Raw genomic sequence first — 15,455 nt, forward strand, 5'->3', positions numbered from 1 at the left:
AAGCAAATATGTACCATAGGGTGGAATCTGTGAGCATCATCAGATTTAGAGAAGGGTTAAATTTCTTTTGTCAGATGTCTCTTTGGAGGACCTTGCCACAGTTGGGCTTTGAGGAAGGCTATCATGGATAGGGAGATTGGGAGACAGGCTCTTAGAGTGGGGGAAAGCTTGAGAAATACTAGTGAGGTAGGCCATCACTAGTTTAGCTTAGGTGAAAAGGTATAACCTTACCAACACATTAAGGAGAGGGAGTTCCATGAGGAAGGCCTTGAACATCATCTGAACATTTGAGAATAAGTACCAGATGGGATGTATGGAAACTTAGTGATATGTAACAGTCTCTTTAGCAATAGTTTCTACATGCTAGCTGCATTTCACACAAAGATTCAAGGTGACTTAGCTCTTGGATGACCAGGAGTGTCACAAAGGTTCTAGAATATCTCAACCATCTCTCTGCTAATGGCAATCATGGTTGGAAACTTGCACCCTCTTCATTTCCTTTCACATTATACATAACGAATAATTTTCAGGGATAATGCTCTCCACCAACACAGGTCACAAATCACAAGGATCATGTCTCTCAAGAGTAAACTGTTTAGTGCCAGAACCATGTTTGGCCCTCTGAAGCAGGTTTACTCATCAATTCAGTCAAACATTTAAGCATTTGCTTGGGACTGGATTCTATGCTCAGTACCAAAGGAAGACACAGTGGTGGAAAAAGCATAGGACGAAACTCAGAGGTTTATTAGAGTCCCAAGGGACAGAAATACAACTAAGCTGGTGACATGAAAGTAGTTTGACAAGTGTCATGTTGAATAATGTGACCAGCAGTCTCTACTTGGCTAGGATAGGTGATAATTTATAGTATCTAAGTATGACAAATAGGATACCAAAAGGGTAGGTGTCGTGTAGGTAGGGAGTGGTATGAACTTAGAGGGAGCTCTGAGGAAGAAATGTGTCTAGCTGATACCTTCAGAGTAAATAGGGTGAAGAATTTCATGGAAGGAAGTAGTGATCAGGAGATAGAATGGTGAAAATCCCAAACAATGTTTGTAGAAGAAATTAATTAATTAGTAAGCAGACATTGAGAAAGAGAAAGGACAACTCATTGTATGTTTATATTCTAACACTTGGAAGAAATATCACACAATGGTGCATCTGTAATAATCTGACATGTATGCATGGCAGTTATTCCATTTTGACAATGAAAAATTTCAAAAAGTGGACTTTTTATCCTATCTCCAAAACATGTGTAATAGATGATGTATGTGTGTCTTTACTTTTTTCAATGTACTATAGAAGGCCCCTTTCTGTAGCTGGAGAATGAAAAAGACCCAAAGCCATTCAGTTGGCCCTTTCTCTCTACTGAGACAATTAGTTTTTAGTTATTCTATCCGAAATTAATTTCATTTTTTCAACTTCATTGAGAAATAATCTCCCTTTTCAATGTGTGTGTGTGTCTGTGTGTGTATGTGTGTGTGTGTCTGTCATGTGCATGGTGGATCCACACATGCATGGTGGGTACAGTCACTCACCTGGACAGAAGAGGAAGGTGTCAGGTGTCCTTCTCTACAGCTCTCTGTATTGTCTCCTTGAGGCAGGGTCTCACACTGAACTTGGCTATGCTGGCTGGCCGTGGAGGTTCTGGGATCTACTTTTCTCTGCCCACCTATGCTGAGGTTCCAGGCACAGAGGGCCATGCCCAGCTTTATAAAAATTTGAGTGCTGGAGTTTTGAACTCAGGTCCCCCTGTTTTCATAGCAGGTGTTCTCATCCACTGAGCCATCTGTGTGTGTGTTGACTGGTGGAGTTTGGGAAACTGGTGATAAAGAATCCTCTTACCCCTGCTTTGTCTTATTATTAACCTTGTCACCAAATTTATCTCTTCAGTTCACCTTTCCTCATCATTTAAATTATTCACCTATAGATTTTCTGTCAACAGTTAGTCTTATAATATATTTTTAAACATCTTGCTTTTTTTTGTCGCTGTTGTTTAGGACCTGCAGAATTATTGGATATGGCAGACAGTGAAACGTGAGTGTTGCCTTTCATTATATAATCTGAACAGTTGTATTCAAAGCATATCTAGTCTATGAGGCATATCAGTTTTAATTTTATTGATTAAACACCCACTTTAAACTGTATTAACGGTTGTGCAGAGGTAATCTGCTTCATAAAACATCACAACAAAACCCAATAATTTGTATTGTGATGATTATATACATAGTCAATGCTATCATTATCATTACCTATCATCCTACCAGCAAGATACTTTTAAAATGGTACTTGGACTGCTGACAATAAATAAATACATGTATAGTTATCTCCACCATATGCAACATTTTTTTCTCATCTGGGATTTGTGAGAAAATGATGAATCCATGCCTTAAGACATCTGCGGCATGTAATGGCACAACTTCTGTTAGTCAGTCTGTGATGGAACAAGTTGTATACCACCCCTGGAGAACTGGAAATGTAGTTACTCAAACAATTATAAGCTCTGGGATGGTCCCTACACTGAAAATGTTTGTTTTCATCTTTCTTATTCTTCTGGCATCCAAATAGCTACTTTTTCACTAACAGGAATAAGAAAAAGATGAATAATTAACTCAGAAAGCCATATGGGGACCACTGGGGATTTTCAAAGAGGTCAAACAAAGGATAAAGACGAGCGAGCGGGTTTAGAGAGGAATGAGCTAGTGATCAGGGGGTAGACATGGGAAATGGGGTAGAGGGCAAGTGAGAAGGGATAGAACTATGAGCTGCTGGTCACAGAAACAAGCCACTCATCCTTAGAGATGGCATGTTGGCATGGTTGTAAGTGGGGCCACCATTCATCCTGGTTTGGCCTCTTTGTGGTGACACTTGACTTTTCCTGAAACATATTGGCATTAAACATCTTTATACCTTGGAACTCAGAATGGCAGTACCTCCTTCACCTGTTCACCTAACAGACAGCTGGGGGCCTGTCTGCTTTTCCTCCTCCTCCCCTCAACACACACACTGAGGGCTGGTCTCAGGCATGTTGTATACTTGGGAGGATTTGGGCCTGTGAATTTTGCTGGAGTCTTCTAGAGCCTCTCAGATATCCTTCCCCTTGATAGATGTAATCCAATATTGGCTGATTATCAAGGGAAGAAGTCAGCCTGGCTCTTCAAAGTTGAATTCTCAGGATAGACTCATAAAGGTCAGAATGGCTTCTACCACGTTGGAAGGGCAGGACTGTGTGAGCTCCATGGAGCTCAATTCATGCTCTGCCTTAAGAGTTTGGACATATCTGCACAACTTTACTCAGTATCTTTCAGTGTGTCCTAAATCCAATAGTTGTAGTTATTTTAAAAAAAAATTATTACCAAGCCACATCTTAGACAAGTGGTTAAAGTTGGATATTAGGTCTGTTAATGAATAAGTTGAGGAATTTGCAGACTCCCTAAGCCATCTCCCTAGCATGCACGTATTCTGCTGGCCTAGGCCTCAGCTTCTCACCATGGAGGAGGCTAAGGAGCACACAGTGTCAGCAACTGGGAAGGCTCAGCCCCTCCACCCTTCTGCTGCCTCCATCACCTCATCTGTCTCCAACCCTTGCCTGGTTTCTTAATCTTTGATTTAGGGGCGAGACCGCACTGCACAAGGCCGCCTGCCAACGGAACCGGGCTGTGTGCCAGCTTCTGGTGGACGCAGGAGCATCGCTGAGACAGACAGACTCCAAGGTAACAGGATGAGTGAGTGCAAGCATCCTCCCACTGTGAGAGATTGCAGGCACTGTGGCCTCCACTTGTGCCCGCAGCACAAGCATCCTTTCTGTGCTCATGGAAGGGCCTGGAGCTTTGGGAAAAGGAGGAAAAAATAGAGTGCTTCATTTAGAGAAACTGCAGTTTAAATGAAGAAGCACAAAGGGAGGGTGTGCGTTTGCCTGGGTACTTTATAAACCTCTATACATGCTAAAGGAAGACATGGGACTCGAGGTGTTCTCATGAAACACCAGCAGGCAAGGAATGGGCAAGTGAGACTCACAGCCAGAAGATAGGGATGAGGTGGAGTGCATGTCCTAGCCTGCCTACTAGGAAATATGTTTAGGGTTCCTCTTCAGCACCAAATCTAATCTAATTTAAAGTCTATGATTTGTGTTGCTCCATGCATGGGTACCAAAGGTGATTGCCTGCTGGCTGACTCCCCAGGCGGTGGGACTTCACTTTGAGATGGTAACAGTTGTAACCTTGGTATATCCACACCACTCTGTATCTATCTATTTAATTTTAAGTGCATGTGTATATGTTTATGTGTGTGAATATATGGATATGCACCATGTGTTCTAGAGTCTATTGAGGCCCAAAGAGGTGTCAGATTCTCTGGAACTGGAGTTCCAGATGGTTGTGATTCTCCAAATGGGTGCTGGGAATTGAACCTGGGACCTCTGCAAGAGTACTAAGTACTCTTAGGTGCTGAGCCATCTTTCCAACCCCAGTTACCTTTAATTTTTCAAAGTCTTTCTATGGGTTTTTTTTTTTTTTTTTTTTTTTACAATATTCCCTAAATGTCAACCATAGAAACTAGCATGAAAAACACTATTATTGACAGAGATGGGAGCAGAAAGCCAGAAGAAGAATAGCTGTAGCACTATTAACTCTGTTGACTTGTAGCCTGATACCGTCTGAGCCACTCAGCCCTCCTCATCTGGGACAGAATATCCCACCACCTCAGTAGGACATGTGACAACAATAAGTAACAGAGTTTACTGCCCTGTATCACTTCAATAGCCCAGATTTTCACCTGACAATGATACTTATATCAATGAGGCTTGAGTCGTGATTACACTCTTAGGTTAGGTTCTGAATCTGCAGAGTATGTAAGCATATTAAAATGGTCTTGAGGCCAGAGGTTGTTGGTAGAGTGTGTAAGCCATCTTGATCAGCAAGAGGTCATAGATGGAGGGAGGGCACCAGGAAGAATCTAGGAGGGACAGATCTGGTGCCATCCTCAGAAGATTTAATTCCCAGAGAACCACCAAGAGACAGTTGATGAATGGAGTATGGGGGTCTTGTAACTCAGGGGATTTGACCAAGGGCAGAGACAGAAACAGGACCAGAGACAGGCAGGCAGGCTGGCAGACAGACACACACACACAGAGGAGGGAGAAAGAGAGAGAAAGACGACAGAGAGACAAAGAGAGAGAGAGGGAGGGTGAGGGGGGAGGGAGGGAGACTATCAATCATAGGAGTCCATCTTCTGTTCTGATAGGCACTTGGAGTTTTGAAGGACTTGGAGCAGACAGTAAAGAAAGGACTACCACTAACTGTATCTCTGTGTTTCAAAGAGGAGTTTTAAAGTGTGGGCGAGGCTTTCATTAAATAGGAACCGGTTTGAGCCGGTATCTGTAGCTGTGGCACACACACATAGAACTTGGAAGCCTGATCATTGGAGTTGCAAACTCCATTAGATTTGGTTAAATGATCAAAATCTGCATATGTACAGTTTGGGCCCTGGGCCTTTCTTAAAAGACGGTGAACCCTGTGAGCTAAGTTGCCTTATGAATGGACCTCTTCTCATTCACTTCTGAGCCAGCTACACGACATGGGATTCCCTGGCACCCTTTGCGCCCCTGCTTCTCCCCGGGTTCACCAGACACACCGGATCTGGGTGTCTAGATAATCTGTTACCTGCTTAGCTAAGCAGACAACACATTTCAAATGACAGATAAATGCTTCATGTGGCATCCTTCCAGGATGAAGGTTCACCGAGATATTTCAGTGTTTCACTGAATCCAGAAATTCATACTTTGTAGGCAGGAGTAGTCCTGGCCACACTGGGAGAACTGGCTTGGCGAAGGCAGTTCAGACCACAGTATGGTTGCTGCCCACTTGTCACACAAAGGCTGGTCCTGTACACCATTCAGATAACAAAAACAAAGGGAAGAGACATAAGAAACAGAAACAAACTGAAACTCATGAGGTCTCCAAGTTTCTTAGACAAATGGACTCAAGGTATTTGAGACTTCTTCCTATTTTGAAGAAGTATATAAGTGCATTCTTTTTTTTCAAAATATAAATAACTCTGATTTTTTATGATCATACACAGAAAACTAGAAATACAGAAAACCACACAAGAAAAGCAAAAGTCACTTGAAATCCTCTCACTTAGGCCAAAATTTGATTAAAATTTAATCTCTATTTACATGTAGTTATGTCTGCTTGGATCTTATGTTTAAACTCAGTTGGAGTCATACCATGCTACTGAACACCCTAACCTTTCATTCAAAATTGTGTTCTATAGATCTTACCACATAGTAATATAGCTGTGCTTCATTCCTTTTTCAGAATCCTTTAATCTTACCATTTCTGTAACACGGTGCTAGATCAAAGCTGAACATACCTGCGAATGCAGCTTCTCTTGGAATTTTTAGTATAGAAGCAATATCCCTGGAGATTTTTCTTAGCAAAGAACTCACTGCCGGTCCACTCAGGTCCACTTCCCCCTACGTTTTTATGTTTGGAAGGTGGGGATGTCAGCTTCATTATTATCAAAGTGAAGGCAAGGTGCTATACTGTATTTGTGTAAACATGTTATAGGAACTTTACGCTAACAATTTAGTACGAGGTGTAAACTAAATGAGTGAACTTTTAGGAAGATGGGTGTTGAAACCAGCCAAGGAAGTACCTTCTAGCTGATTTGTGAGTTAGCACTCTTCCTTCCAGCCTCTGCGATGTAGTTCCCAGTGTTTAGTGAAAAGGAACCCCGAACTATTTCCATCCTAAAATAGAATCCCCATTTCATTCAGTATTTCCCCTGTCTCCTCCTGAAAAGCACTAGGCTTTCAAACTCACAGCACATAGTTTCTCCCCACCGTCTCGGGGAGACTCCATGACTTCCTGTTTTACTGAGATGCATCCTCCGCCATCGTCCTTTCATTTACCAGCACACATTTATATGACCCTGATTACAGAAGCAAATAGATGGGAAAGCATCTTGTAAACTCTGAAACATCAATCATGGAGGGATTCTGTGTAGTGACTCATCATTGGCTACCCCGTGTCTGTTATGTACGGATATCATCTCACTCCAACTATTTGTTTTTCTTCTGTTATCTACAGGGAAAGACACCCCAAGAACGAGCACAGCAGGCTGGGGACCCAGATTTGGCTGCTTATCTAGAAAGCCGACAGAACTATAAGATCATTGGTCATGAGGACTTGGAGACTGCTGTTTGACCCTGGTTGACAGGCAAAAAGAACTCAAGCAAAGGGTATCATCTACACCCTCCTGGCCACTGGGCAGCTCCCCTGGAAGAAGCTAATGGAATCCATATCCGCCTCTCTCCTGCAAGGATCTATCTGAGACCACACTACCAGGTTTTAAGGGCTACCGGGATGTACAACAGGACATGATAGCCCATTGAGAAAGAGGCAGGCTACCTGGAGATTTGTGGAGTACACGTTCCACAAAATTTGATCCTTATTGCTTCCAGCAAGTAGCATGAACTTCTGTGTTCACCTGTCTAATTTATTTTAAAGATACCGAGGATGTTCACATAAATGGCACTGCTCCCTCCTCCCTCTCTGCATTCATCTTTCCCCTGTACCACAGAATTCTACTGTAATCCCCCATCCATTTAGAAAATATACTATCTCTTCTCTTTACTTTCAGTCTTCCAACCACAAGGTTGTCTGAAGGTCCCTGAAACCCTCCTGGATGTCTTGCAGAAACCTATCTGTAAAACCACTTCCATTTGCAGACTAAATATACCAAGACTAGTTAGTGGCTTTGCATGCCCCCTCCCCGTCTGGTTTCATCACATAGGAGCCGGGAAAGTGCCATGGGGGTAATGTCAACTTGTGTGCTCTGTCTCTGAGGTATGGTGAAGTAGTATGGGAGCTGTCTGTGCTTGAAGTACTTCAGAAGGTTACCCAGGGGTCAGCGCAGGCAGCTGTGCTGTTGGTGGTAGGAAGGACTGGTTCAGCTTGGGCTGTTTGTACAGCTCGGTACTGCCTATGTGTAGCCATCTTTGCCTTCTGCTGCAGTAGAGATGAGTCAAGGAGTCAATGGAAGCCCAGAGCTAGTTTACAGAGCCATGTGATTCTAAGTGCTGTTTCAGTGACAGGGTTGGACCTGTCTAGGACAGTAGTATAGGAAAGGGAGCATTCAAATCCTAAGCTTTGTAAAGTGATACTAGAAAGCGGTCTGATTGACTTGAAAAAAATAGCAAAAATAAAAGTAGCAATGTGTGTTAAAACAATGTACTTCAGCAGGAAAACAGCCTCAGCATTTTGGGCTGAGGTTCACTACTACAGGCTCATGGATACAGTGGTGAAAGGGGGTTCACATTTGTTTCTCCAAAAGTTCAGTTTTCATGATGTCAAGGAAGGCTTGGGCCAAGGACAAAGCCTCATTTCACCAGTTCCATGGTCAGACTCTCAGGATGCCTGGCCCTTCCTAGTCTGTGCTTCACCTATTTTTTTTTTTTTATTTATTTTTTTTTTAGGATCTGAGATCATGTCTGATGACCCTATTTTCCACACATTTGGGGGGTCTATTAAGCTCTTTTCCCGGCTTTATTTTCTCCTGTCACAAACTTCTTAATATAAACCACTGTGACAGAAACGCTTTATGAAATTGTTACTTCTGTTCATGCTGTGGATCTGGAGGAATCAGGTAATAAAGAGGAGAAAAAAAAGCAAAACAATTTCTATTCAAACTTCTCCTTGACTTAGTTAGGTGTGGGTCACAAATACAAGTGGATGTGAGGGCTTTTCTTTCTGCTTCCTTCCATTTTTCCCTTGAACAAAGGAAAATGTTCCTCTGTGTTTCTGCATGTGACCTTTAATCTCACAGTCCAATGGGGACAATTCATTTATCAGAATCACATGTCATCATTTTGAAAGGTCGGATATGATGTACCATATTAAGTGTAAGCAAGCTTTGAGTAGGTAGGGATTCCATTACCAGAGACTCCCTATAGTCATTTCAAGATCAAACTTGGCATCGTTTCTAGCTGGGGGAAAGTGGGTTGGCTAAGAGTAATATGTTTCTAGTCATCCATCTCAGAACTGAAACTCTCTTGGATTTTATAGGGAGGGAAAGCAAAGGGTCTGGATGAGATTGTTTCCAGGAGCTGAAGTCACTGAGTTTCTGTTAGGAATTTTTCAGTTGTTGGGGCTGTCAAGGAAATATTGTGATGACAAATATAATCCCTAGAATGGACTGGAACCTGGCTTTGAATGGAACCTTCCATCTCTGAGATTGAGCCAAACCCTTGGCCAAGCAGTTGGTTATCCAGCTGGCCACTGCTGAGATGCAGGACTATATTTTCATCAACCACCATCTCACATTTCTGTGAGAATGCTTCAAAACAGCCCAGAGAAAATTTAGGATAGAGGTGGCTATGAGCCAGTGCCCAATGACTCCAAGACACAAATAAGTCCCTGGCGTGAAAGTAGATGCAGTATTGACTACTGTAAGGGTCCTGGTACATGTAGAAATTGCCCCCCCACCTCCAAAAAAAGAAAAAAATAGATTCTGCATTATAGTTGAGGAACAATATACATGATCTGTCTCTGGAAAAAAACTTAGGGTTTCAAAAACAATGTGAGCAGAGAAGCTATAGATTTCATGATTTCAACATTAAGTCTACCTCCTGTAGGACTTTTTAAAAATTATTTGTTGTGTGTGATAGTTCTGAGCATCAGAAAGCTAAAGCCGTGTGGTCCAGGAGTGCCTGCTTACGTATATAGTGTCACATTTAGTGAGCCAACAGGAGGTACAGAAGAAAATGGTACAATCCTGGCCCTGCAAACTTTCTCAGACATAAAAATGGGTACCTGTAGAAAAAAAGTCTTTATGCATCCTGCTGGGGCTATGTTACAAGGAACAGCAAGCCTAGCTGACTCTCCTGTATCCAGTCCCTTGTGCTGTAGAACTGTCTTCTCTGGAATTCCTCCTTAAAGTGGGCTGGTAGAAGTATGAAAAATGAAGTGTTATTAAAAGACAGAACTCTGGAGCTGTAAAGGTAATCCTTTTTGTAACCTTGTATTACACAGACCATGAAACATTAGCCCAAGCCTTGCCCTTACCACATTTACTAGTACAACAGAGACCAGGAGAGGATTCCTTAGCCTAGAATGCTAAACAGGGTGACTGGGGATTTTTGCCTTGAGATTTCTGGTCACCTCCATAGAGGTGATGATTGAAACCCAGTGGGAGTTCTAAAGCAGAATTCAGCTGCTGTGAAATTAGTAAGAAATGGTGGGAGGCCCCTGTGCCCTGCTGCTTCCTGTCTTCCCAGAAACTACCCAGGCAGATTTGTCTGGGTACTGAGATGCTCAACAGGGCATTTCTTTCTACTGGGACCTAGTAGAGATTCCTTTGCCTAATGGATCTCTGAAATGTATTTGATAGAATCCCTAGGATATTTATGTCTAAGAAAATGAAAGGTGGCCATTTCATTTAATCACATGGCAATGATATGAACACACATTTTAGTTATGGAAGTAGCACATGCATTTAATAAAAGTTCTAACTCCACGGGAAGTACCACATGCAGCAGAAAGGCATCTTCTGTGCTGGTGTGTCTCAGCACCCAGCAAGAAACACTGTCAATGTGGACAATCATGATTGCTTGTATGTTATGTCAGAAATATATTGCTCATATACACACATACCTGTACATGTACACACATATCCATCCATCCATAAATAGAAATGTATTTATTTGTATACATATGGACATATATGCCATATACACATATTACATATGTTTAGAAGAAAAGACATTTTAAAAGCATGCAAACCATCTTTATGTGAATAGTTAACACTACTAGGTGATGATCGGTACAGTAACAGAATTTTCATCTAATTGTTATTTCATCCATTGGTGCGCTTGCTTCTATCCCTGTATCACTGTAGTTGCACACAGCATTGGTGATTGTCAGAGTCATAAATTCCATGACCAATGAGTCTTCTGATTATTTATATGTTGCCTTCCATGATGCATGAAACCAACATTAGCCCTGTGGCTTGTCTGCTTTTGGAAATCAAGGGAGTAAAGGAGAATTCTTTCTTCTCTGATCCCCTCCCTGCTTAAGCTGAGTTGATAAGATCAACACCCAGACTTTCTGATGCTGTTTAACTAGGGCAAGCTATTGTCAGGAAGGGGTAGATACTTGGGTGTGGTCTGGGGGTTGGAGCAGCTTGTCTTCCAGTAGGAGAAGCTAATTAAATCATTGAGCACAGCATGGTGTTTTATTCAGTTATGCTCTTGAAAAGTAAAAATAGATCTTTGTTAAAATGGCTCATCATAACCACCAACTAAGACTGCTAATTGTTCTATGCAACTAAATTATGTACGTGTTAGGAAAAGAAAGACCATGTATTAAATTAGCTATCTGAACACACTGTAATATGTATTTAGTATAAATTCCCTTCTGCCCACATCTCAGAAACACTGCCTTTCAATTTCTTGGTGCTTCTCAGCACTGAGCTCCACATTCAGCAGATAAAATATCCTTTTTCTATGCTCCAGCCATCGCCCATTTCTGTCCCCCGGTTCTCTGGCTGTGCCAACATTTCTGGCACTACTGTCTATCACTTTGTTTCACAGCTGCTTAAATTTTCCCCAGATGTTGTGATTGAAATATATCAACATGAAATTTCCCTCTGGGGCAAGTACCTATGTTGCCCAAAGGTACGTATGTGCCCAGTGACCTCAGCCGTCTTATAGAATTATGACAAGTTGATTCTTAGAAGCAGTCTTTGAGGTTTAGTTTATTTTTTGTTCTAGTCACTTGAGAGGTCACAATTATAGATATTTCTTCCATTTCAAATGGTGTAAGTGACATGTACTTTTAACATACCCAAAGAACAAGATTATATATGGGTTATACTCTTGAGGGCTATCTGTGTTTTTTTATTTTTATTTTTTTAGGTTGTTAATGCATCTTAATGAGAAACCTAAAAACAGAAATAAGCAAAGGATACCACACTGGATAATCGACTCACGCAGAACATTGAAATTTGTTATTCTGGTCCCAGAGAGGAAACAAAATAATCATAAAGCTATTAAAACAAATACTTTACAATAGAAATTTGGATATTGGATGATGTGTTCCTCCAGGAAACACACACACACACACACACACACACACACACACACACACACACACACACACACACTCAATCAGCCTCATCCAATTGTATTTGCAAGTATTTCAACATTTCTTTCAAAATATCTATCACTCACTGTGATACAGACACCTCACTAAGAATATAGCTATATATGATTGCAAAAGATAAATGATTTCAAGGAAGTGGCAGACAAGGAACCAGAGACAAACTTAAGTAGTTTAAGTTGTGTAAATTGCATGTGTTTGGACTTGAGGGAACCTCAGCATGCCCTGAAAGTTTACCAGGATCTTTGTTATTTTTATTGCTCTTTGGCCAGTATATTTTAGTTCGGTGCAAGCAAATGCAATAGTATTATTTTGTATTTCCATTTCCCTGGAATCCTGGTAATATTCTTAAAAATATATTTGAAACATTGGCTTTAAGATGAAACTTAGAAACCCTACTTAAGTAAAGGCTAAGATTTATTTATACCAGCCCTCAAGAGCTAAACCAGGAATAATAAGCAGAATTTTCAGTGGGTTTTGATTAAATATAAAGAAGATGAAGTATGAGTTGCCAAATAGTGCAGTGGGCATCTGTACAGAGTTACAAACTTTCAACATCTGGAAACACTTAAATGAAGGGTATTTGACCATCTTTAGGCATGTCACAAGCAGGGATTTGTGATCTGAAGGGGCTGGAAATTAGATTGTTGATTTCTTTACATCACTTTGAAGATGGCTTTGTCTGATGGCAACATTTGATCTTAAAAATTAATGAGAACCTTGATTTCTTAATTAAAACATTTTATATACGAGGAACTTTAAAACCATGGAGGGGGTAGTCTTTAGTTCTCATTTTAAAAAAAATTAAAAAGTAAAACCAACTAAGCACAGATACAAGAACTCAAAAAAAATAAGGAGATAAAAATTCAGAATTTTTCTGAAAACATCTTAGGTGTTAATGAATATTTTTGGACATTCTCAAGTAAAGCCTTATTGGAAATCTGCCATTCTTCCAATATAAGAAAGAACTGTGATTTGAGATTCTTAGAGTTAACTGTAACCTAATCAGAAGGGAATTCTGCCCCAGGGACATTTAGGAGCTAAGTAAATGTACATGAAAGGCATCATGGAGAATCCCTTGGCTTCTGGTACCAACCTGGTAATTGCAAGGGAGGAAATACAGAACAAAATGGTGGGATAGGTTTTCTCTCTGCTTCCAGTGTTCCAGTGTCTGGAGGCCAATGGTGTCTTAAGTTGGCTGCTTTTGGTAGTGGAAACAACTGGGACTCTCTTGTTTCTCAGCTCTTTACTGAGACACACACGTGGTTTACAGTATAAAGGAATTTAAACAACAATTCAAATATTGTTTACTAACAACTTCCATAAGATTTTTTTAAGTCAATGCTTTGATAGTTTGATGCATTTTGACACTTCTGAGCTTTGGTATCTAATACAATTCTATGAGGAAGATAATGCAGGTAAGATGTTCTAAACTAGGTTCCAGCACAGTGATCAACCTGCACAGTTCACACAGTGACAGGGTTCCCACCAGATAAGGGATCTGTTGAACATACCAACATGCCCCAAACAGATGCTTTCTAGGAAAATAGTTTTGCACCATTGCCTTCAGTGGAGTATTACATCTGTTGTTCAGATTTCCATGATACAAAGGTTTCTCCATTGAAAAAGAAGAAAGTCTACCTAAAATTTCACAGCCAAGTTGAATAGAACCAAGAGAGATCTTAAAATTAGAATTCTAGAGTTTTTGTTATCAAGAGGCATGCAAATGTGGACATATTTCAAACACAAAAGATTTGGAAACTGTGGTAAAACCATCCAAAGAACCTAGAGGTGAGGGTTGATGACTTATCTATTTGCGATTCTCATTCTCTCTGTCTCTATCTCTGTCTCTGTGTGTGTAAATGGAAGTGCTATTTTACCTCCTTTGAAGGCTGGTATTGTTTCAGAATGCTGTACCAAAAGGTGTTGAGAGTGGCCCTATCATTCAAGGCATGGTTGATCTGTTTATGGGAGGGTGTAGGTGTAAAGTTTATCCTACACAACCACATAAATAGACATTCTGACACATATGGGAAACTATGCTGTGCTTGAACTGAAAAGAATAGATAATGTTTTGTCATTCTGATCTCATATTCTCCAAGGATTGCCTATGGGCAGACTGGCGAATTTGTAGTAGGGTATTTGATCCTAAAAAAAAAAAAAAAAAAAAAAAAAAGGCAATGTTAGGTTAGGGGAAGAAAATGTCCAAAGGAGACTAGCTGCTTGGTGATGTCAGATCCAAGTTCTAAGAGACAAACAATGTGTAGACTCTAAACCAAGTACAGAACAGATCAAAAAAAGGCATGAAGCACTGGTAGCTGTATTATGTAAGGCTTTTCATTTCTAAACATTGCATCTAGAAAAATCAGTTGGGCTTCCTCGAGAAACAACGCGTTTTTCAACTATTTCTTCTAGTACTTATGTGAAGATTAAAAGTCAGCTCAGGGATCATAGGAAAGTCAATCCATAATTGTGAGGGAACTTGGAGAAAAAGAACATGTAATACTTCCCAGGCTTAGTTTCTGTTATTTTAGGCTGAAGTAAAACTTAGAGCCCATTTGCTCCCAGGTTCCTGACAATTAGTTGGCAGCTTCTTAGGGGAATCAAAGGCATTATTGAACATTATAACAGATATAGCCCAAATCCATTAGAAGTAGAAATTTTGTGACTTTAAATATTTGTGCATTCTCTCTCTGTCTTTCTCTCTCTCTCTCTCTCTCTCTCTCTCTCTCTCTCTCTCTCTCTCTCTCTCTCTCTCTCTCTCTTACACACACACACACATATGTGTACACACACATATGTGTTTGTATATATGTTTTTTTTTTCTCCTTGCCCTTTTGTTTGGGACTGGGGCTTTGAGAAAGGACTGAAGATGCCTGTGTGTTTCTGGCCATAAAGAGACAGGGAAGCTTTTCTACACCTCTCTGTGACCAAATAAGACATAAACTCACATCAATAGGCTAGTGTTTCCATACTCTTTTTATTGAAGGAGATTATAGTCTTGATTGACCATCTTCCCTTTGCCTATAAGTTTAATGCCTGAGTCCTAGCTTCCGGGTTTTCTGGCTGGGGTAGGGTGGGGTGTCAGTGCTCAGATAATTAGGGGATGTATCGTATCCAGAGTTCTCCTCTGAAGGAGCTTGTACAACCCCATTCTCTCTTCTCTCCTGCCCCACTCCTTGTCCTTGGCTTGGGAAAGAAAAACAAGAGCAGAGTGATAAGAAGAGACACAAATAATTTTGAAACAGATTCCCAGGTATAGCACAATAAGATGACTCTGGTATTAGTGCAGGCTCT

The 15,455-nt window shown here is 40.8% G+C and overlaps 1 protein-coding gene across 5 annotated transcripts in view; it reads left to right on the plus strand.

The window, feature by feature from the left end:
* Nucleotides 1–14,913, plus strand: part of Dgki (diacylglycerol kinase iota) — a 452,147-nt gene extending 437,234 nt beyond the window's left edge. For all 5 annotated transcript variants that reach the window (XM_015989976.3, XM_015989977.3, XM_076566517.1 and 2 more), the window contains 3 exons: nucleotides 1,998–2,034; nucleotides 3,611–3,710; nucleotides 7,089–14,913. In XM_015989976.3, the coding sequence (XP_015845462.1) occupies nucleotides 1,998–2,034; nucleotides 3,611–3,710; nucleotides 7,089–7,205 (254 nt within the window). In that variant the 3' untranslated portion in view covers nucleotides 7,206–14,913. The remainder of the gene's footprint in view (nucleotides 1–1,997; nucleotides 2,035–3,610; nucleotides 3,711–7,088) is intronic.
* The last annotated feature ends 542 nt before the right edge of the window (nucleotides 14,914–15,455 follow it).

This window comes from Peromyscus maniculatus, chromosome 3 (assembly GCF_049852395.1).
Source record: "Peromyscus maniculatus bairdii isolate BWxNUB_F1_BW_parent chromosome 3, HU_Pman_BW_mat_3.1, whole genome shotgun sequence".
NCBI classification, from domain to species: domain Eukaryota; kingdom Metazoa; phylum Chordata; class Mammalia; order Rodentia; family Cricetidae; genus Peromyscus; species Peromyscus maniculatus.